Here is a 22313-nt window from a genome sequence, read left to right as displayed (position 1 = left end):
GTGTTGGGATTTTTGGCTCTTAGCTCGCCGACAGAGAATACCACTCCGCACATCCTGCCCGTCGGTGCGTCATGCGGGAGCGGGAGACAGAAAGGAGCATATACTGAGCGCCCCCCGCCGGGCTCTAGGCTCACGGGCCACTTCCATTCCTTGTCGATATACTTTTTTTTATCCACTTACACTACCAGCATTCCCTATTTTAGACATCATACTCTTATGCTTTCCCCCCCGCGACTTCCTCTCACTATAATGCCACGCCAGTTCCCGTCCACCATAATTCCTCGAGACGTCCATCCATCACTCTCACCTCGCAGTCCAGACATCGGGAGTCACCAGCCCACTGCCGCAGCAATCACCCATTTACACTACCACGCAGAGACGACACTAGATCATCCACACATCTATCTCAGCACCCCGTCCACAATGACGCTAGTTAGTGCCTATTGACTTCCACTCCGTACCATTGCACTGATCGATACTTATGATAGCTACTGCTATTTTTTATGGTCTTGTCTCGATCTCTTTAATATATCCAGCCCCGCCCATATCTCTTTATACCACCTGAGCTTATCACTGGTGCACAGCCCCATGATAACTACGGCCCATGCCAGTACCCTGGATTATACTTTGCGATGGGCTTCAGTTCCTCTGCAAACGCGCTATGCCATTTCTCTCATCATATTAATAGTCATCAGGACAGATACATTTGTAGACACAACTACTCCCCGTGCACACCCTCTCTTAGACCAATGTTTACGAGCAGTAACGCCTGCAATACATTTACTTCTACTTTACTTGAAACGGTACAACTCAGATAGCATGTGAATTGGAAAAGTCCGTTCCCTTGTTTGAGGTTGAGGGTGATTACGATGATGGTGTCCTCTTTCCCAGGTTGTCCATGTTCGGAGAGTAAAGATAAAGATCCTCGAATTGTGCAGTGAAACGGTGTTTCGCGTAAGTCGTATCTTTAATGTGATGTTATTTGTTATCAATCCGGATATACAGAAACTAGGAACACGGATTTGAAGCAAGCCTGGATGCGCAGGCTAGGGAGGCATGTGTTGCGAGGGAGGTACACAAAAGGACGAGACATAGCGCACACTGCAGTAATCATTTGCACATACAAAGTAGCAATCATTGCATTGGAGGTCAATCAACTCATTTGGAGGTTTGGTGTGAGCTTTTCCACGTCAACAGCAATAGGGTTCGAGCGATTCCAACTGCATTTTTTGTGCTTCAAAGTCAGCAAATGGCGTCGAAAGTCAGCGGCAAGCATCACTCTATTTTATCAGCACTGTGCGCATAACGGGTGGCAACTGGTAGAAATGGTATAAGTGGCTCAAATTTTCTTTCCGCATCGTCCCACAGAGTCTATTGGTTTTAAATGCTTCACTGTACTGTACATTCAGAGATGACATGATCCGACCTGCAAGTCGAATCTATTGCATTCAGATGACTCGTAATGTCACACAGAAAGCCATTTCACACAGAAAACATTTTCGTCTGGAGTTGTGTTGTGTCTTTCCTTTGCTGTCAAGAACAGACATAAGAATAAGGCTCGAACATCTTGAAGCACTTTCCTGGCTTGCCATCGCACCTCTGTTGATAAGGCAATCACCATGCTCCGTGTCTAACTCCGTAGAAATGCCTTGACACTGGCGGTGATTCAACCTTGGCTCTGATAAGTTAACTGTGCGCGTGATGATGCTCATTACATGCTCCATTTTCAAGGTTTACGCACAACGCTTCCGGTGTATGATAAAATGATAAGCTGTCAGCTCATGTCGGTTTCCTCTTTCATCTTTTCCCGTATCTTTTCCCGCCTACCTAGTCCGTCCATGGTGCCACATACGCAGGGGCTGTCGGTTGTCAACCACGAGTTTTTCCCAAGGCAGCCATCTCATTTACTGACACTTTCATACAAATTCATGCCCCGTAGTTGTGCATGCAATAGGAGTAAGCCAAAACCTCCTCTGTCACGTTAGATGAGTCTCACTGCGGATGAAATTGACAACTGGGCAATGTCAGAAATGTGTGCTCTCATCCACAGCAGAGATATGCAATGAAATTTTCCCTTTTCACAGCTGCTCTTAGATTGAGGACAACTGGTCTATTCGGGCAATGGTGTTTCTGTCAGACTCACATTTAAAAGAGTTGCCTTTTTCTGGCAAACTTCGTCACAAACTTAATCATGCAGTTTTTGATGAAATCCCTCCGTAAATGGCCGGCTGATTTAGCGATTCTTCTGCCAAAATAAAACTGGCCTTGACAGCAGCTGGCCTTGTGATTTGGCTTTTTTGAAACAAGAGCTGTCGAGATTTGAGGCTCGTTTAATTCCTCTGCCTTGTAGCCTTTGTTCCATGTCATATTCTTGTTTTTTGTCCGGTGTTTGTCGTTTCATAATGTCGTCTCAAGTACTCTTTCAGTACGCCACATCTTCTCCACACAGAAGACACACAGGTTAGCTACTCCGTGAACAATATACTCCGATCCCATTGTTTGAAACGGTTCTCAGTGTCCACCTTCCGTTTTGCCTTTGATTAGGGTATTCTGAAAGTTAATTTTACTGTGATGCTGGATGCTGTGTGCCAATAATATTGAAATGAAGCAGCCTACTGCTCGGTGCGTCACCGTTGCATTGTGGGAAATGTAGTATTGGTGCGTGTAAAGATCTGCGGGCTGCCGGCTTGCTGCGGTCGCGGGCGGTTCTAAATAATCAAGATCATCTCAGGGGCGTAAAAAACTTCTCGCGGCGGATGTGGCCCGCGGGCCTTGACTCTGCAATATGTGTTCAAATGGACCCATAGCATAACTAGGAGCAACAACGTCATGGTTACTGTTAGAGGGGCAGTAACTGCATCCCTTCTTCGACGGTGCTGGTGGCAGAGGAGTGTTGTGGTGGCGGTACTGATGGAGCTGGGCAACAGAGGACAGGAACGATGCCCTCTGTAGATGCGGGGACTGGCGTATCTTCTCCAGTTCTTCTCAGCTCGTGTTCATGATCTCATCTGACCTGCCAGGGGACCAGACTCAGGATGGCTGGACACAGAAGGAGAACACAGGAGAGAAATTGAGCGAATCTCGCCCAAAAAAGTGTTTTCCTTTAATCTTATTTGCCATGTGTGAGTCTCCGATATTTTTCTTGTCCTCCATTCGTGCGTCCTTTTCCTCTCCCTTCTCAAAAAGACAGAGGGAGAGAGAGACCCATTGGACAAGATTCTTCTCCTCGGACTTCTGTCCAATGCTCTCCTCGCTTCTCTGACTCTTTAATAGGGAGGCGAGAGAAGAGGGACGGACATCAAGGAAATACATTTCAGATTCAACCACGGCGGACACAAGGTTAAATAACCGATTTCCTTTAGGATAGTTTGTTTTTTTTTTAAAAAAAAAACTAAATGATAAAACACTTGAGGCGTTGTGTACCTGTCTTGGATAGCAGGAGAGAAGAAGTTGAGAACGGGAGAGAAAGATGGTCCCAGGAGAGTGGTGCGAGGTGGAGCTGCGCTACCTCCACGGGACTCCAGTTTACCGTTGCTTCAGGGCTTGCTGTTCAACGTAATTGGTTTCGAGGAAAATAGTAGAAATATTTCAACTGTTATTCAACTGACACTACTTAAAGACTGACATGATAATAAAATAATAAATAATAAAATGAGCCCTAACAGCGCTTCTAATAGTAAGATAACATTATTAATACATAAATATTCATAAAATGACTTGCTGCAACGAATCAATAAAGCATGATGTGGTGTGCTTCAGTTTGACGTCATCAAGCAGAACTATAAATGACATCCCTATTCCTCACACTCTTATATCATAATGTAGATGACAGATTACGTGTAGTGTCTGGACTCTCTAACTACCAGGTTTGTTAGACACTCTCTGCCCCCTGGCGATGGCTCTGGTTGGTGGGTGAGAAGAAAGTGATCAGGTTGCTGTTGTCCACTTTCAATCAATACGATCTCTTCGTGGGACGTCTGCTCTAACTGGGAGAAAAAGAGATGTAGGGGATGAGCTGGGTGTTCCTGCTCTACCTGGGAGAGAAGAAGAGGGGAGGGGATGACTGGGGTGTCCTGCTCTACCTGGGAGAGAGAAGAGAGGGAGGGATGAGCTGGGTGTCCTGCTCTACCTGGGAGAAGAGAAGAGAGAGGGAGGGTGATGTGGGTGTCGCTCTACCTGGGAAAGAAAGAGGAGGGGGATGAGCTGGGGTGTCCTGCTCTACCTGGAGAGAAGAAGGAAGAAGGGAGGGATGAGCTGGGGTGTCTGCTACTGGGAGAGAAGAAAGAGAGGGAGGGGATGAGCTGGGGTGTCCTGCTCTACCGGGAGAGAGAAGAGAGGGAGGGAGATAGCTGGGGTGTCTGTACTCTCTGAGGAGAGAAGAAGAGAGGGAGGGGATGAGCTGGGGTGTTGCTCTTAGCTGGGAGAGAAGAAGAGAGAGGGGATGAGCTGGGTGTCCTGCTCTACCTGGGAGAGAGAAGAAGAGGAGGGAGGTGGATGAGTCTGCCTCTACCTAGGAGGAGAGAAGGGAGGGAATGAGCTGGTGGTGTCGCCTCTACTGGAGAGAGAAGAACGAGAGGAGGGGAGAGTGGGTAAGCTGGGTGTCCTCTGCTCATAAAGCCTGGGAGAGAAGAAGAGAGGGAGGGATGAGCTGGAGGTTGTCCTTCAACCTGGGAGAGAAGAAGAGAGGGAGGGGATGAGCTGGGGTGTCTGCTTAGTGCTGGGAGAGAGAAAGAGGGAGGGATGAGCTGGGAGTGTCCTGCTCTAATACCTGGGAGAGTAAGAATGAGAGGTAGGAAAGATGGGATGTCTGATTATGGCCTGGGAGTGAGAAGAATGGTAGAGATTCATCTCATGTGAAATGTTATGATTTCATGTTTTATTCTTTTTTTATGTAAGAGAAAATAAGCCCAAGGGTGTTCACAATAAGCCCACCTCTTAAATAATATACATTCATTTCCTAATGTTGAAAATCTACAATCTGACATATTTTATGTACAACTTTAAATTATAATAATCTCCCCTCAAGTGAAAAATCAACTGATCATTACTATTCATCATGGAAGCCTCATAACKGGGGGTGTCCAGCCCAATCAGCAGAGATCAATGTGGGACGAGGCTATTGTCAATGCCAACCAGTACAAACCTGATTTAACTAATCAAAGGCTTCAATCAAGACATGATTAGTTGAATAAGCGTTACTGCTTGGTTAGAACACAACCCTGCAACCACACTGGCCCTCTGGAAAAGAAGCCATGCAACAAAGACCATAACAACTTTCAATTAACTATCTAAAAGCTGACTGACATTTGCTGTTCTGCTATTGTTCTTAAAAATTAGAACTGTCTTCCTAAAGCCTGTCTGAAGAGTTAAAAAAAATATATATATTTTTTAAAATCACTCCCTACCCCTTCCTCTTGGCCCAAACACTGATTTTTGCAGAGGGGTGGGGGTGTACTGGGCCAGTTATATGAAGACGGCTCACCCACCTTGACAGCATTTCCCCTGATGAACTTCTTGATGGTGGAGAACAGGCCAGTCTCATTCTTCTGCATCCTGAGGCCTCTCCTGGGCGGGGGCTCCACCTCGCAGTGTTTTCTCTTGGCCTGAGCTGGGCGGGGTTCTGAGGCTGGACGGCCGGGGCTGGGTTTGGGCTGCTGAGAAGCCTTCCGTACTCTCAGCCTCATCATCCTACACGTTACATGGAAGACTGGTGTGGCAGCACGGCAAGCAGGCAGGGCAATATATATATATTACAGGTACAACACAAAGAGAGAACACAGGAAACCAGTGAGATGCCATGTAGCTACACTAATATATATGTTAACGTCTCAGACGTTGGAGTCATTAAAACTKATTTTTCAACCACTCCACAAATGTCTTATTCACAAACTAGTTTTGGCAAGTCGGTTAGGACATCTACTTTGTGCATGACACAAGTACTTTTTCCAACAATTGTTTACAGACAGATTATTTCACTTATAATTCACTGTATAACAATTCCAGTGGGTCAGACGTTTACATACACTAAGTTGACTGTGCATTTAAACAGCTTGGAAAATTCCAGAAAATGACATCATGGCTTTAGAAGCTTCTGATAGGCTCATTGACATCATTTGAGTCAATTGGAGGTGTACCTGTGGATGTATTTCAAGGCCTACCTTCAAACTCAGTGCCTCTTTGCTTGACATCATGGGAAAAATCAAAAGAAATCAGCCAAGACCTCGGAAAGAAAATTGTAGACCTCCACAAGTCTGGTTCATCCTTGGGAGCAATTTCCAAATGCCTGAAGGTACCTCGTTCATCTGTACAAACAATAGTACGCAAGTATAAACACCATGGGACCACGCAGCCGTCATACCGCTCAGGAAGGAGACGCGGTCGGTCTCCTCGAAATTAACGTACTTTGATGCGAAAAGTGCAAATAAATCCCAGAACAGCAGCAAAGGACCTTGTGAAGATGCTAGAGGAAACGGGTACAAAAGTATCTATATCCACAGTAAAACGGGTCCTATATTGACATAACCTGAAAGGCCGCTCAGCGAGGAAGAAACCACTGCTCCAAAACCGCCATAAAAAAGCCAGACTACGGTTTGCAACTGCACATGAGGACAAAGATTGTGCTTTTTGGAGAAATGTCCTCTGGTCTGATGAAACAAAAACAGAACTGTTTGGACATAATGACCATCGTTATGTTTGGAGGAAAAAGGGGGAGGCTTGCAAGCCGAAGAACACCATCCCAACCGTGAAGCACGGGGTGATTTGCTGCAGGAGGGACTGGTGCACTTCACAAAATAGATGGCATCATGAGGGAGGAAAATGATGTGGATATATTGAAGTAACATCTCAAAACATCAGTCAGGAAGTTAAAGCTTGGTCGCAAATGGGTCTTCCAAATGGACAATGACCCCAAGCATACTTCCAAAGTTGTGGCAAAATGGCTTAAGGACAACAAAGTCAAGGTATTGGAGTGGCCATCACAAAGCCCTGAACTCAATCCCATTGAAAATTTGTGGGCAGAACTGAAAAAGCATGTGCGAGCAAGGAGGCCTACAAACTGACTCAGTTACACCAGCTCTGTCAGGAGGAATGGGCAACATTCACCCAACTTATTGTGGAAGCTTGTGGAAGGTTACCCAAAACATTTGACCCAAGTTAAACAATTAAAAGGCAATGCTACAAAATACTAATTGAGTGTATGTAAACTTCTGACCCACTGGGAACGTGATGAAAGAAATAAAAGAGGAAATAAATAATTCTCTACTAATATTCTGACATTTCAACTTCTTAAAATAAGGTGTGATCCTAACTGACCTAAGACAGGGAATTTTTACTAGGATTAAATGTCAGGAATTGTGAAAAACTGAGTTTAAATGTATTTGGCTAAGGTGTATGTAAACTTCCGACTTCAACTGTATGTATGTTATATATACTAGAGGTCGACCGATTAAATCGGGGCCGATTTCAAGTTTTCATAACAATCGGAAAATTGCTATTTTTGGGCTCCGATTTGCCGTTTTTTTTTTTTTTTTTTTTTTTTTTTTTTACACCTTTATTTAATCTTTATTTAACTAGGCAAGTCAGTTAAGAACACATTCTTATTTTCAATTGACGGCCTAGGAACGAGCAGAACGACAGATTTTAACCTGTCAGCTCGGGGGAGGAGGAGACAGGCCAGTACATCGGAGACGTGGAGGAGGCCGTAGGAGGCAACAACCCAGCAGCAGGACCGCTACCTCCGCTTTGTGCAAGGAGGAGCAGCCTGTCTCCTGGTAGCGCCTCCATGCTCTGGACACTACGCTGACAGACACAGCAAACCTTCTTGCACAGCTCGCATTGATGTGCCATCCTGGATGAGCTGCACTATCTGAGCCACTTGTGTGGGTTGTAGACTCCGTCTCATGCTACCACTAGAGTGAAAGCACCGCCACATTCAAAAGTGAAAAACATCAGCCAGGAAGCATAGGAACTGAGAAGTGGTCTGTGGTCACCACCTGCAGAACCACTCCTTTATTGGGGTGTCTTGCTAATTGCCTATAATTTCCACCTTTTGTCTATTCCATTTGCACAACAGCATGTGAAATTTATTGTCAATCAGTGTTGCTTCCTAAGTGGACAGTTTGATTTCACAGACTGTGATTGACTTGGAGTTACATTGTGTTGTTTAAGTGTTCCTTTATTTTTTGAGCAGTGTATTATAATTAAGTCTATGATTTGATATTTGATAGAGCAGTCTGACTGAGCGCGGTAGGCAGCAGCAGGCTCGTAAGCATTCATTCAAACTGCACTTCCCTCCGTTTGCCAGCAGCTTTTCGCAATGCTTGAAGCACAGCGCTGTTTATGACTTCAAGCCTATCAACTCCCAGGATTAGGCTGGCAATACTATAGTGCTATAAGAACATCCAATAGTCAAAGGTCTATGAAATACAAATGGTAGAGAGAGAAAATAGTCCTATAATACCTACAACCTAAAACTTCTTACCTGGGAATATTGAAGACTTATGTTAAAGGAACACCAGCTTTCACATGTTCTCAGTTCTGAGCAAGGAACTTAAACGTTTTATTTTTACATGGCACATATTGCACTTTTACTTTCTTTCCCACAGTGTTTTAGCATTATTTAAACCAAATTGAACATGTTTCATTATTTATTGAGACAATATTTTTATTTATGTATTATATTAAGTTAAAATAAAATTGTTCATTCAGTATTGTTGTAATTGTCATTATTACAAATATATATAAAAATAGGCCAATTAATCGGTATCGGCTTTTTTTGGGTCCTCCAATAAATCGATATCGAAAAAGCATAATCGGTCCTCTAAACCTCTAGTTTTTGGTARGAACKGGTCCATGAGGGATACTAATGTATCGAATGTGCCGGCTTCATAGACGGTAAGATGATATGGCTCAATATCGCCATCTGTTGGCCCTTGGACAACATCACTGGCGGCTGTTGCCCTCTGTGTGAAGGCATTAGCTGCTTTGACTAGACGCCTACTTCTAGAACTTCTCTTAAACCAATTTGGGTAAGGTTTAAAAACAGATTTTATCTAACMTTATGCCTAACCTTAAATTAAGACAAAAGCAAACGTTTATTTTCATAAATATTTTTTCCAGTTATAGCCAATTGAGTTTGTGGCTGTGGTAACTAGTGAAAATGGAAGTTGTTCTACACATCGGTTATGTTACATGTCAAACTCATTCAACGGACTGCCGCTCCTCTCTTGTACTTGATTGATGAATTAAGGTCACTACATAGCAAGGAACTTCCCTCACTTGGTTGTCTAGGGCAARCTGTGGAATCAGTTTGACACCCCTACATTATGTGGATACTGAAAAATATGAATTGCTATTATGATCATTTAAAAATTCAGATTTAAATTCAGCTCGTTAATAGACATGGATAACTACCCATCGTGCACAAAAAAAAACTATAGAGTGGGATCTAATATACTACAGTACCTATGGAGTGATGATCCATTTTATGAACAGTACCAACTGGGAAAAGTGGGCGGTGTTCGTTCTGCTAACTTGGTTAGGTAGCTGAAGTTGTTGGCTAACTTGGCTACCTAGCTGCTATTAGTGGGAGAGGCCTCACTAGCTACCTAACTTAGTAAGAATACAAAGATAATTCCCTGACACACACCAGAAGTAATTTTGACGTTAACTAGCCAAATATATTTGTTTTATCTAGCATTTGCTAGTAAAAGTACAAGACAGTAAACAGCACAGAAGCATGAGCCTTGTATTAGCTAGCTAGTTGTGTTATGTAACCGCTAGCTAGCTAACTAATGATTTAATTACGGCCGTTATAAARGATCTAGTTAGCTGTTCACGATATAACTAGATAGTACATAGTTAGCCAAATAAATATGGACTAGATAACAATAACAAAAGTAACAGAGAATAGCTGTCTGGCTATCGAACTAACGTTAGCTAACTACGTTACGTTACAGAGCTAGTTAGCTAAAGTTAGCCAGCTAACATTAGCYAGCTAYCTATGTTGATTTCACGATTGCCACCAAACAAGGAACATGGAAAGAGGCCGTTAACCTATGAAATAAAACAAATGGCTAGTAACTATTATTGCAAAACATGTCGRTAGTTAATTCCTTTGATAACCAGTTAGCTGGCTGATAACATTAGCTACACCAAGTTGGCCATCTAGCTAGCTAGCTCACAGCTAACTAGCGATATGGCAGTCGTTTGAATCAAAAACATGTTGACARAGCCATAACCAATTAACGTTACTTACCAATGGTCCAAGAAACTCGTAACTAAACTCYCTGCTGGCCTGTCCACTGGTAGCCGCAACTGTGCGGCCACCGAGAGAGCGGTCTGGCTGTCAGCTGTGTTTAGGACAACATACCACCGACGGGCTCTGTGGACGCCATTTCCCGCCTCATCACAAACACAGTGGATGCATTCGATTTAACTACACTGAATARAGCGCTACTAGTGTGATGTCTAGGAATGTGGATTACATTGCCAGAAGACGCCGACCCTACAATTACCCTTGTTTACACAAAACTGCACTGGGGTCAGAACGTTATATTCAAACACCATGGAGCCAGCACTGAGATATCAGAAAACATGCCTCAATGCAGGGATGGGATATGACACTGTACTCCACATTTMACCTTTATCCACATGGCATATCCCATCCCTACATTGAGGTATGTTTTCCGACCCATATCTCGCTCCAGCTCAATGGTGTCTTAACGTAACCATGATTAGTACCACAGTGCAGTTCAGTGTAAACAAGCGTAATGGTAGGTTAGATATCTTCTGCCAAGTGGATTGCAGTACATGCAATGAATTTACAGTGTACCACCACTGAAAAAAACAGCTGAAAGCAACCACTGAATAACATCATAGGTATGCAGTAAGAAATGTCCTTTTTTTCTCACATCTGTTTCAATACGGAGCACATGTGGCTGCACTGGAGTAAAACGAGTGCACCCACTGTAATTAGAAACCTACGTCATCAGAATCCCTGGATAATTCATACATTTGACCTATACAAGTGCACATAAGGTGTATCCAAAACAGTCCAGCAGTTTTCAAAAAAAGGTTTTGGAAAGCAAAGTCTGATCACATTCTTCCTTAGTCATAGGCTGCATCTACACAGGTAGCCCAAMTCAAATATTTTTTTCACTAATTGGTATTTTGACGAATCAAATCAGCTCTGAAAAAATATCTAATTTGAAATATCTCATGTGTTTGGTCAAAAGACCAATTAGTGGAAAAATATCAGACTTTGGCTGACTGTGTAAACGCAGCCATATGCTTCTTTCATAACCAAGTAGTAGGAGGTGGGAATTTACCAGTTGGATGCCATCATGTGCTTTGAACTCGTTGAAAAACGCTGATGAGCTAATGGCCAACAAGCTGCGTGAACAAAACTAAAACTTAAACTATCATGCTTGTAAACAAATTAGTGTTAAAAAAAAACTCAAAAAATGTTTTTAATAAATAATGTTTTGTTGTTGGATTGCTGTTATATAGGTCATTTCCTTAGCAGGTGAGGTCAGAGGTCAGCATGTGGGAGAAGTGGGTTACTCAGGATAATAGACGAGTTTCYCACTAGTAATTACCAGTTGGAAGGCCGTTCAAGAGGATTGTTCCCTGTCGTAATGTGGTAAATTCCCACTTGGTTAGGAACGCAGCATTASTCTACTAAGCAGAGTACTAGTYTGTGTGGATGRCTTGTATGGTATGGTCATTGTAAGCAGAGTGGGCTGTTATAGTACAGTATTTGTCCAACAACAAGGGGTAGTCATAGGTTACCAGCAAAATAGAACACTGGAAGAAATGCAAGGACAAACTATGACATATTTGTTATTTATTAAAGTTACACATCTTTATAATATAGCACATATTCTTTATGAAATGACAGGACTGAAACCATATCACGACCAAGACTTGGCATCTATAAGGTCTTATTTATGCATACATTTAAGCAATGAGATGAGATAAATATATATATATTAGATACARACKCAAAACGACGCAACGTGGAGTGCCTGAACACAGSCCTTAGCCGTGGTATATTGCCCATATACCACAAACCCCCGAGGTGCCTCATTGCTATTATAAACTGGTTACAAACATAATTAGAYCACTAAAAATAAATGTTTTGTCATACCCGTGGTATACGGTCTGATATACCATGGCTTTCAGCCAATCAGCATTCAGGGCTCGACTCACCCAGTTTATAATGAACGATATAGTATGTCATGGAACGCTACAATATTACTTTTGTCATCGATTTACTTTGAGATTTCAATTGATTGTCAATGACTTGTTTAATTGTATTATAAAATGATCATGGTTATTGTAATGATTACTCGTGTAGCAGTCTGGAACAGCACATCTTAAGAGGTTATAACTTCTATTTCATCCCAAGGTGCATGATTTTCCTGATTGGTCCTGGTCCACCCCAGAATCCCCTTTGGGAAAAAGATCAGATTTACGTTTAAGACTAATATTCCCCACCAAAAAGATTACGTTTAAGACTAATATTCCCCACCAAAAATATCCATTTAGACTTTATTTCCTGCCACTTTAGTCTACATACGGGGTTGTGTTTATTAGGGCACACAACAGAAAACATTTGAAAACGTTTTTGCAACAGAAAATGAAAATAAGGGTGTCCGATTGGTTAAATGCTCAATGTTTCAGTCAGTTTTTCCATTTTGGTGCCTAATGAACACAACCCAGGAATTCTCTTTGACAGCTACTTACTTGAGAAGACCATGCCAGTACAGAGGAGGCATCACGTCAGCTTTCATGTAGTACATGGTCCTTCTCTCCTTGCTTTGGTCAATGGGGAATGTCTCCAATGGCTGACCACTATAGTCAAACTCAGCCAGAATGACTGTACTGTAACTCGTCACCAAAGGGCAGGAAGTGTAGCCGTCGTACTGTAAACACAAGTATTTTAGCACTGTGTTATCTTGTAGATTATGAAAAAACTAAATACACAACGTATTTGTAATAAAAATAAATAAAAAAGAGGTTAGGTTTAGTTTAATTCGTGTTAGTTAGGTAACGTACCTTTGTATCTGGCTTTTCATTCTTCAAGACTTTTGAAATAGTTCTGTCCAGAATACTAGACTGGGCAGCTGGAAATAAAATACACCATGTTGTCTTTCCCATGCTCAATAGAAAATATACTACATGTAGCCAGGTCCATAATTATTGGCACCCTTGATAAAAATGGTCAACAACAAAAAAACGGTATAAAATAAATAATTCAAATACTGAGCTATATTGTATGCTTAAAACAATTGGGAAWTTATATTATTTTATACCAATACAATTGTTCAGAGAAGTAGTACGAAAAATCTGAGGAAGATTGTGGTCAAAATGATTGGGACCTCTGTTTTCAATACTCTAGCATCCTCTCCCCCTTTTCTAAAAATGTTTTATGAGATTTTAGGAAAACACTTTGGYAGGGATCTTAGACCAGTGGTTCCCCGCAAAGAGAAACGACAGTCCATCGTTACTTTAAGACATGAAGGTCAGTCAATCTGGAAAATTTCAAGAACTTTGAAAGTTTCTTCAAGTGCAGTCGCAAAAAAACATCAAGCGCTATGATGAAACTGGCTCTCGTGAGGACCGCCACAGGAAAGGAAGACCCAGAGTTACTTCTGCTGCAGAGGATACGTTCATTAGAGTTAACTGCACCTCAGATTGCAGCCCAAATAAATACTTCACAGAGTTCAAGTAACAGACACATGTCAACATCAACTGTTCAGAAGACTGTGTGAATCAGGTCTTCATGGTCGAATTGCTGCAAAGAAACCACTACTAAAGGACACCAAAAAGAAAAAGAGACTTGCTTGGGCCAAGAAACATGAGCAATGGACATTCGACCGGTGGAAATCTGTCCTTTGGTCTGATGAGTCCAAATTTGAGATTTTTGGTTCCAACCTCCGTATCTTTGTGAGACACATAGTAGGTGAACGGATGATCTCCACTTGTGTGGTTCCCACCGTGAAGCATGGAGGAGGAGATGTTATGGTGCTTTGCTGGTGACACTGTCTGTGATTTATTTAGAAATCAAGGCACACTTAACCAGCATGGCTACCAWAGCATTCTGCAGCGATTTGCCATCCCATCTGGTTTGGCCTTAGTGGGACTATAATTTGTTTTTCAACAGGACAAAGACCCAACACACCTCCAGGCTGTGTAAGGGCTATTTGACCAAGAAGGAGAGTGATGGTGCTGCATCAGATGACCTGGTCTCCACAATCACCCAACCTCAACCCAATTAAGATGGTATGGGATGAGTTGGACCACAGAGTGAATGAAAAGCCACCAACAAGTACGATTCCCAATCAGAGACAACGATAGACAGCTGTCCCTGATTGAGAATCATACCCGGCCAAAACCAAAGAACCAGAAAGCATAGACTTTCCCACCCGAGTCACACCCTGACCAAACAAACATAGAGAATAAAAGGATCTCTACGGTCAGGGCGTGACAGTACCCCCCCCACCCCCCCCCCAAAGGTGCGGACTCCGGCCGCAAACCTGACACTATAGGGGAGGGTCCGGGTGGGCATCCATCTTGGTGGCGGCTCCGGTGCGGGATGCAGACCCCGCTCCACCTCTGGCTCCCCCCACTTTGGAGGCGCCTCTGGTGCGGGGACCCTCTCTGCAGGCCCCAGACTGGGGTCCCTCGCTGCAGGCCCTGGACTGGGGACCCTCGCTGCAGGCCCCGTACTGGGGACCCTCGCTGCAGGCCCCGGACTGGCCCGTGGCGCAGGCACAGGACTCACCAGGCTGGGGAGACCTACTGGAGGCCTGGTCCGTGGAGCAAGCACAGGTCGAACCAGGCTGTGGGGGAGCACTGGAGATCTGGTGCTTAACACTTGCACTGCTCCTCTTGGCTGAATGCCCACTTTGGCCCGGGCACATGCGGAGCGCAGGCACAGGACGCACTGGGCTGTGACAGCGCACCAGAGACACAGTGCGCAGAGCCGGCGCAGGATACCCTGGGCCGAACTTGTTAAACAAAATCTCTTTCTCTGAACAATTGTATTGGTATAAAATAACAGAATTCCCCAACTCTTTAAAGCAAACAATATAGCTCAGTATTTTAATTATTTATTTTATACAGTCTTTTTCACTCATCTTTATCAAGGGTGACAATAATTATGGACCTGACTGTAGGTACAGGTTTTCAACCTGGCAAGTGGGCAGGCAAATACCATTAAAAAAAAAGTTTTGCAAGAGCCGTTTCCCCCTAACTTTGTGTTTTGTTGTGTTATTTTTTTGTAGTGGGAAAATATAAGAACTGAAATCACATACCCACCGCAGCAGCTGTTTTGGCTGTGGGCAGGTTGGTGCAGTCTCCGATCCCAAACACGTTGGGATACTCGTTATGTTGAAGGGTCTCTTTGTTGACGTCCAGCCAGCCACCCTCATCAGCCAATGAGGATCCTTTAACCACCGGGTTGGGTCCCATTGGAGGAGTGACATGAAGCATCTCATACTGACAGGAAGAAAGAAAAGATTGATTCATTGACTGAAAATGAGCAAAAAACAAATGAAATTATACAACTATGACTGTCTTGTTGTTGCCCAGTGAATGTTCCGATATGAATCATTCTGGATTGTTTGTTTCTTAGCATCAAGCTTCTATGTCATCTTAGATAATCTATTGCAGATGTGTAAACAAACCCCTCTGAACTACCATTCTGTGTTCTCKATTTGTACATCATAGCTGCCTGGAACTTAGCCTGGTCCCAGATATGTCTGTGTTGCCTTGCCAACTCCTACGATCTTTGTGACATATGATAATGACCATAGGCATAGGAGTTGGCAACATAACACAAAATAGATCTGGGGCCAGGCTACCTGGAACTTACCTCAAACACTTCAGTTTCTCCAGGATTGTCAAGGTTTTCAAACACGGCCTCCTGCTTGTTGGCCCGGACCTCGATGAGGTTGTGTCTGAGATTCACCTGGATGTCGCGATTCTTCACTATCTCCCACAATGCATCTGCATATTTCTTGATCCCAAACAGCACTGGCAGTGACGTGTTGTACATGATGTTGGCAGTTGCTCTTTTTCCTGTCTTCGAGAGGGATCAGATCAGAATAACCTTTTATGCTGGGCTGTGTTCAGTAGGTATGAAATGGAAGAAAATACTTTGAACGGAGTGAAACAGGAAGATATTATCTGAACACGTCAAATAAGAAACACTTCCGTTCCAAAAATGTTTTGGTAAAATGTCCACTAACACGACCCAGATAATTTGACAAAAATGGAGATTCATCATAATACTTGTTAATAAAGCTTTATCTGATGCATTTTGTATCATTAGTATTACAATACCTTTCTGAGATAAGCATCGGTCAGGTACATGATCTTCTGTGGTGCTCCTGCACACTTCACCGGAGTGTTGGGGAAAGAGAATATAGCATTTCCCTCCTTGAAGTTCTGTAGTGCATTCCAAGTCTTCTCCACGGTTTGCACAGAGTAGTTTGAACCAATCTTAAATTTCACCCAATCATCAATCTCAGGCAGGCCTTTGATCTAGAAAGTCATTGTAAGAAGACCAAAAGATTGTATCATTGGCAGAGACTGACGCATACAATTGTAACGACCTCGATATATCATAAATAAAAGAATGTCCACAACAGAGGAACGAATTCTCTAATTGAACGGTTTATTAAAACAGAAATCACACAGGCTACTGTTTCGCCATAGCCTACGCCAAATAACTAACCGATAACAACTAACTGATAACAACTAATTGATAACAACTAACTGATAAATGTGCCTTGACAACAACAGAACATCAGAACACAGGCACACGTAACTGTCCAAACTTGTCGCTACACAATTATACAGTAAGTCAGTATGTTGAAACAATATTGAGGAAGTGAAACTAACAATCTATGGTATTATCACCTTTTCATAGTGTAGTTGTAGACCTAGAGCCACTATCAGATACTGGTAGGAGATCTGTTACAGGGAAGACAATACGTTTCAGTCAGTTGTAGGGCGGAAAATGATTGTACGCCCACTTCCTTGGATAGGACATGTAAAGCTGAAATTGACTTCATTGACATTTGGTTAGTTGCATATCAAGACCCGTTTCATATTAAGAGGATCTTTTATAGCATCTGATGTTGCCAGGAAAGGTGGGAAAAATAGATTATGACAACACTCGACTGACATTTTTTGCCTTGCTCACGTTGATACCAAGCCCAATAATGACTGTTTGATCATGAAGTCAATCAACATGTATTAAATCAAATTAACYATAGGAAAGTAAAACAGCCCTTCCTACCTCCATGCCATTGTCTGTGCGCACAGTGTTTGCGTCTGGGTCGATCTCCTGTACATTGGATTTCACCCACTTGACRCCAGGAGGTATGACACTGGCTGTAGGGCGACCAGAGGAGGCCACACTTTTAGCCCCAGCTCCAACCAATGTCCAGATGGGCTGATAGTAATGCATCTATAAAACACAGGGAAGAATGCTGCTCACTAATGTTGTCCCAWGCACTAGACTACAATAGCCTGGGGATGTCCCAAATGGCACCCTTATTCCCTATATAATGCACTATGGGCTCTGGTCTAGTAGTGGACTACAGTGCCTTCAGAAAGTATTCACACCATGGACTTTTTCCACATTTTTGTTGTGTTACAGCCTTAATTTAAAATGGATTAAATTTAGATTTTTTTTGTCACTAGCCTTCACTTAATATCCCATAATGTCAAAGTGTAATTGTGTTTAGAATTATTATATATATTTTTTTTACAAATTCATAAAAAAATGAAAAGCTGAAATGTCTTGAGTCAATAATTATTCAACCCCTTTGTTAGGGTAAGCCTAAATAAGTTCAGGAGAAAAACTTTGCTTAACAAGTTACATGGAATAGTGTTCAATATGATTTTTGAATGACTACCTCATCTCTGTACCCCCCACACACAATTATCTGTAAGGTCCCTCATTCGAGCAGTGCATTTGAAACACAAAGACCAGGGAGGTTTTCCAATTCCTCACAAAGAAGGGAACCTATTGTTAGATGGTGAAAATAAAATAAATAGCAGACATTGAATATCCCTTTGACKATGGTGAAGTTATTAATTACACTTTGGCAGGTGTATCAATACACCCAGTCACTACAAAGATACAGGCGTCCTTCCTAACTCAGTTGCCGGAGKGGAYGGAAACCGCTCAGGGATTTCACCATAAGYCCAATGGAGACTTTAAAACAGTTACAGAGTTTAATGGCTGTGATAGGAGAAAACAGAGGATGGATCAACAACATTGTAGTTACTCCACAATACTAATCTAAATGACAGAGTGAAAAGAAGGAAGCCTGTAGAGAATATAAATATTCCAAAACATGCATCCTGTTTGCAACAAGGCACTAAAGTAAAACTGCAAAAKATGTGACAAAGCAATTMACTTTTTGTCCTGAATACAAATTGTTATGTTTGGGGCAAATCCAATACAACACATTACTGAGAACCATTCTCCATATTTTCAAGCGTAGTGGTGGCTGCACCATGTTATGGGTATGCTTGTAATCGTTAAGGACTGGGGAGTTTTTTAGGATAAAAAAGAAACAGAATGGAGCTAAGCATTGGCAAAATCCTAAAGGAAAACCTGGTTCAGTCTGCTTTCCACCAGACACTGGGAGAATAATTCACCTTCCAGCAGAACAATAACCTAATTTTACAAGGCCAAATCTACTCTGGAGTTGCTTGCCAAGAAGACAGTGAATGTTCCTGAGTGGCCGTATTACAGTTTTGACTTAAATCTACGGCAAGACCCGAAAATGGTTGTCTAGCAATGAGAACCAATTTGACAGATCTTAAAGAATAATGGACAAATGTTGCACAATCCAGGTGTGGAAAGCTCTTAGAGACTTACCCAGAAAGACTTGCAGCTGTAATCTAAAAAGTATTGACTCAAGGATGTGAATACTTATGTAAATGAATACTGTAATCCATTCTCAATAAATTGTGTGTAGATGGGTAAGAATTATTATTTTTTAAATCTATTTTGAATAAAGGCTGTATTAACAAAATGTGGAATAAGTCAAGGGGTATGAATACTTTCTGAAGGCACATTGGATTGACTGTAGGCCTCTCTGATTCAGAGGGGTTGGGTTAAATGCGGAAGACACATTTCAGTTGAAGGCATTCAGTTGTACAACTGACTAGGTATCCCCCTTTCCCTTTCCCTAGCACCGATGCTATAGTGAATAGGGCACCCTTTAGTTGTCAACAACTGTCTTTAATACCTCACTGGGTTCCACTACYGCCACGTTTTCCGCCCCTAGCTTCCTCTTCATCCGAGCACTCATTGCGATGCCCCCAGTTCCTCCTCCCAGCACTAGGACCTTGTAATGCTCTTTGGAGGAGGCATTGCTGCTGCTGGTGTGGASACGACAGATGCCAATACCAGCAGTCCTATGGCACTGCCTCCACAGGGCTGGCTGCCGATGCATGACTGTCACTGTAGCCATGTATTCCCTTCTGTATCTCTAGAATGTATTAAAAGTCAGAATTCAGTTACAATGATTACATAGGCTTAAAGGGACAGATTATTGACAGMCAGTGTAGTCAAATGAATGAACAGCAGAAGGCGCATGTCTGCAAACATTAAAAAACAAGCCCCTTTAAAAAAAAGAAAAAAAAAAAGTGTTTACTTTATTTAGTAAATATTTTCTTAACTCTATTTTCTTAAAACTGCATTGTTGGTTAAGGGCTCGTAAGTAAGCATTTCACCTTAAGGTCGTATTCGGTGCAAGTGACAAATGCTGTTTTATTTTATTTGATAGTAGGCTTTCCTAGTAAGTTAAATGATGTTAAAAAAATAATTTTCTGGGCGTTAAAATCAGGTACATTTTCCAGATGTTGAAAATACGTATTTRCTGGACCTTGAATATACGTATTTTCCAGACGTTAAAAATAGGTACATTTTCGGGTTCTGAATGAAAGTTCAAAAGAGCTCATTAGAGACATTGGCCAAATGTCAACTGCCACATACATTCTTAATGAAGTAAACATTATAACACAATCATTATTTGTTTATCCATTTAATATAGGAAGAGGAGCCAAATGAAGACTACAACATATAATATGTATTATTGCTCTTCAAAAGCTTCTTCAAAAGCTTTACAACTGGCAGCCATGATGTTCAGAATATACCAACAYACCAGTTAAACTACAATAACATTGACTGAAAGTCGCTCTGGATAAGATAGTCTGAAGAATGACCAAAATGTAAATGTACACTACCGTTCAAAAGTTTGGGGGTCACTTAGAAATGTCCTTGTTTTTGAAAGAAAAYCACATRTMTTGTCCATTAAAATAACATAAAATTGATCAGAAATACAGTGTAGACATTGTTAGTGTTGTAAATGACTATTGTAGCTGGAACGGCAGATTTTTAAGGGAATACCTACATATGCGTACAGAGGCCATTTATCAGCAACCATCACTCCTGTGTTCCTATGGCACGTTGTGTTAGCTAATCCAAGTTTATCATTTTAAAAGGCTAATTGATTATTAGAAAACCCTTTTGCAATTATGTTAGCACAGCTGAAAACTGTTGTTCTGATTAAAGAAGCAATAAAACTGGCCTTCTTTAGACTAGGTGAGTATCTGGAGCATCAGCATTTGTGGTTCGATTACAGGCTCAAAATGGACAGAAACAAAGTTCTTTCTTCTGAAACTTGTCAGTCTTCTTGTTCTGAGAAATGAAGGCTACTCCATGCGAGAAATTGCCAAGAAACTGAAGATCTCGTACAATGCTGTGTACTACTCCATTCACAGAACAACGCAAACTGGCTCTAATCAGAATAGAAAGAGGAGTGGGAGGCCCAGGTGCACAACTGAGCAAGAGGACAAGTACATTAGAGTGTCTAGTTGGGAAACAGACGCCTCAAGTCCTCAACTGGCAGCTTCATTAAATAGTACTAGCAAAACACCAGTCTCAACATAAACAGTGAAGAGGCGACTCCAGGATGCTGGCCTTCTAGGCAGAGTTCCTCTGTCCAGTGTCTGTTCTTTTGCCCATCTTAATATTTTATTTTTATTGGACAATCTGAGAGATGGCTTTCTCTTTGCAACTCTGCCTAGAAGGCCAGCATCCCGGAGTTGCCTCTTCACTGTTGACGTTGAGACTGGTGTTTTGCGGGTACTATTTAATTTAGGCTTGCGTGGGCTAACATTTTCCCAGCCTAATTGTGACCAAATATCCGAACGGAGATTCCATGAAATCAAAAATCAGACATTGATTGATAATCAAGACGAGTCCCCACGCTTGTCTCAAAGCAGCGCGATAACTACGGTCCCATTCATGGTGCTGTAAAGCAACAATATGATAAAATGCCTTCAATGGCACTAGCCTACTTTATTCCAAATATTTTCGTAATTCAGTGAAATTCATTCCCACAATAATTATTAGTTGATCCATCCACTTGTGGTTAAGAAAACGTGCATACATAGTGGTGGGATTTGCGAAGTAATGAGGACAAGCCTCGCAACGTTTATTACTGCCATGAGGACCGTAACAGCCTAGTAAAGCGGCGCTGCCTAGCAACCATCCTTATGAAGCATCAAATCTCATAAACGCATATTGCTTACGCCGGATTTAGCTAAAACTAGTCTTATTTTTGGTTTGTGCAACAGGTGTAAATTCTGATCCCAAAGTCGGACGTATCTACGCGTATCTACATAAGTTTGTATGTGAAAACTAATAAGATGTATACCTTCAGTTTTTCCTGAACTCACTTCAATCGCGTATTAAAGAGGGAGGTTGAGCTGACAGGTTCTGGCKCATGTTCAGATCAAATACACCGCTGGAACGCTGATTAAGCGAGCAGACGTTTTAATCGGCGCATTATTACTTTGAATATGACCTTACACCGATCAATATAAGCAGAATAGGGTGCATGTTTACATGACTAATGCCATACTCGGCCTTCTGTCATAATCAGTTTAATATCAAATTAGTAGTGTGCATGTAAACGTACTCTATGATTGGTTCAGATTTGGTCCGGACCCCAATCAGATGTCTATGTTTTGGCCTGGGCCAAATCATGGCTGGTCTGACCCGGACCAAATCTGAACCAAACGTAGACTTCTACATTTGGGCCAAATCCGGACRAACAATCTATATCCGTGGAAGTTGAAATCATTGCTGGTCCAAAAGGCGTCGGTCCATGCTTATAGTGGATTGAGACAACGGTATATTGTCCCGACATCAAATTGTGTTGTCGCATAGTGCGTAGCTGTCTCACGACCAATTTTACTTATTCAACATACTT

General features: G+C 42.2%; 1 protein-coding gene and 1 pseudogene across 1 annotated transcript; both read right to left on the bottom strand.

Moving 5' to 3' along the window:
• LOC112071114 (CTD small phosphatase-like protein 2-A) overlaps positions 1-10493 on the bottom strand; it is a 24561-nt pseudogene extending 14068 nt beyond the window's left edge.
• A 1466-nt stretch (positions 10494-11959) lies between these two features.
• LOC112071120 (sulfide:quinone oxidoreductase, mitochondrial) lies at positions 11960-19519 on the bottom strand. Its single transcript, XM_024138591.2, has 9 exons — positions 19281-19519; positions 17312-17482; positions 16930-16983; positions 16351-16551; positions 15881-16090; positions 15321-15504; positions 13060-13127; positions 12748-12926; positions 11960-12452 (listed from the first exon to the last, which is right to left on the bottom strand). The coding sequence occupies exons 1-9, from the start codon at positions 19503-19505 to the stop codon at positions 12395-12397; spliced, it is 1350 nt and encodes a 449-aa protein (XP_023994359.1). The 5' UTR covers positions 19506-19519; the 3' UTR covers positions 11960-12394.
• Positions 19520-22313: the final 2794 nt, after the last annotated feature.

The sequence above is a fragment of the Salvelinus sp. IW2-2015 genome, unplaced genomic scaffold (genome assembly GCF_002910315.2).
Source record: "Salvelinus sp. IW2-2015 unplaced genomic scaffold, ASM291031v2 Un_scaffold1525, whole genome shotgun sequence".
NCBI lineage: Eukaryota > Metazoa > Chordata > Actinopteri > Salmoniformes > Salmonidae > Salvelinus > Salvelinus sp. IW2-2015.
The sequence above is the reverse complement of the archived record's forward strand: the minus strand, read 5'-3'. Positions and strand labels throughout refer to the sequence as shown.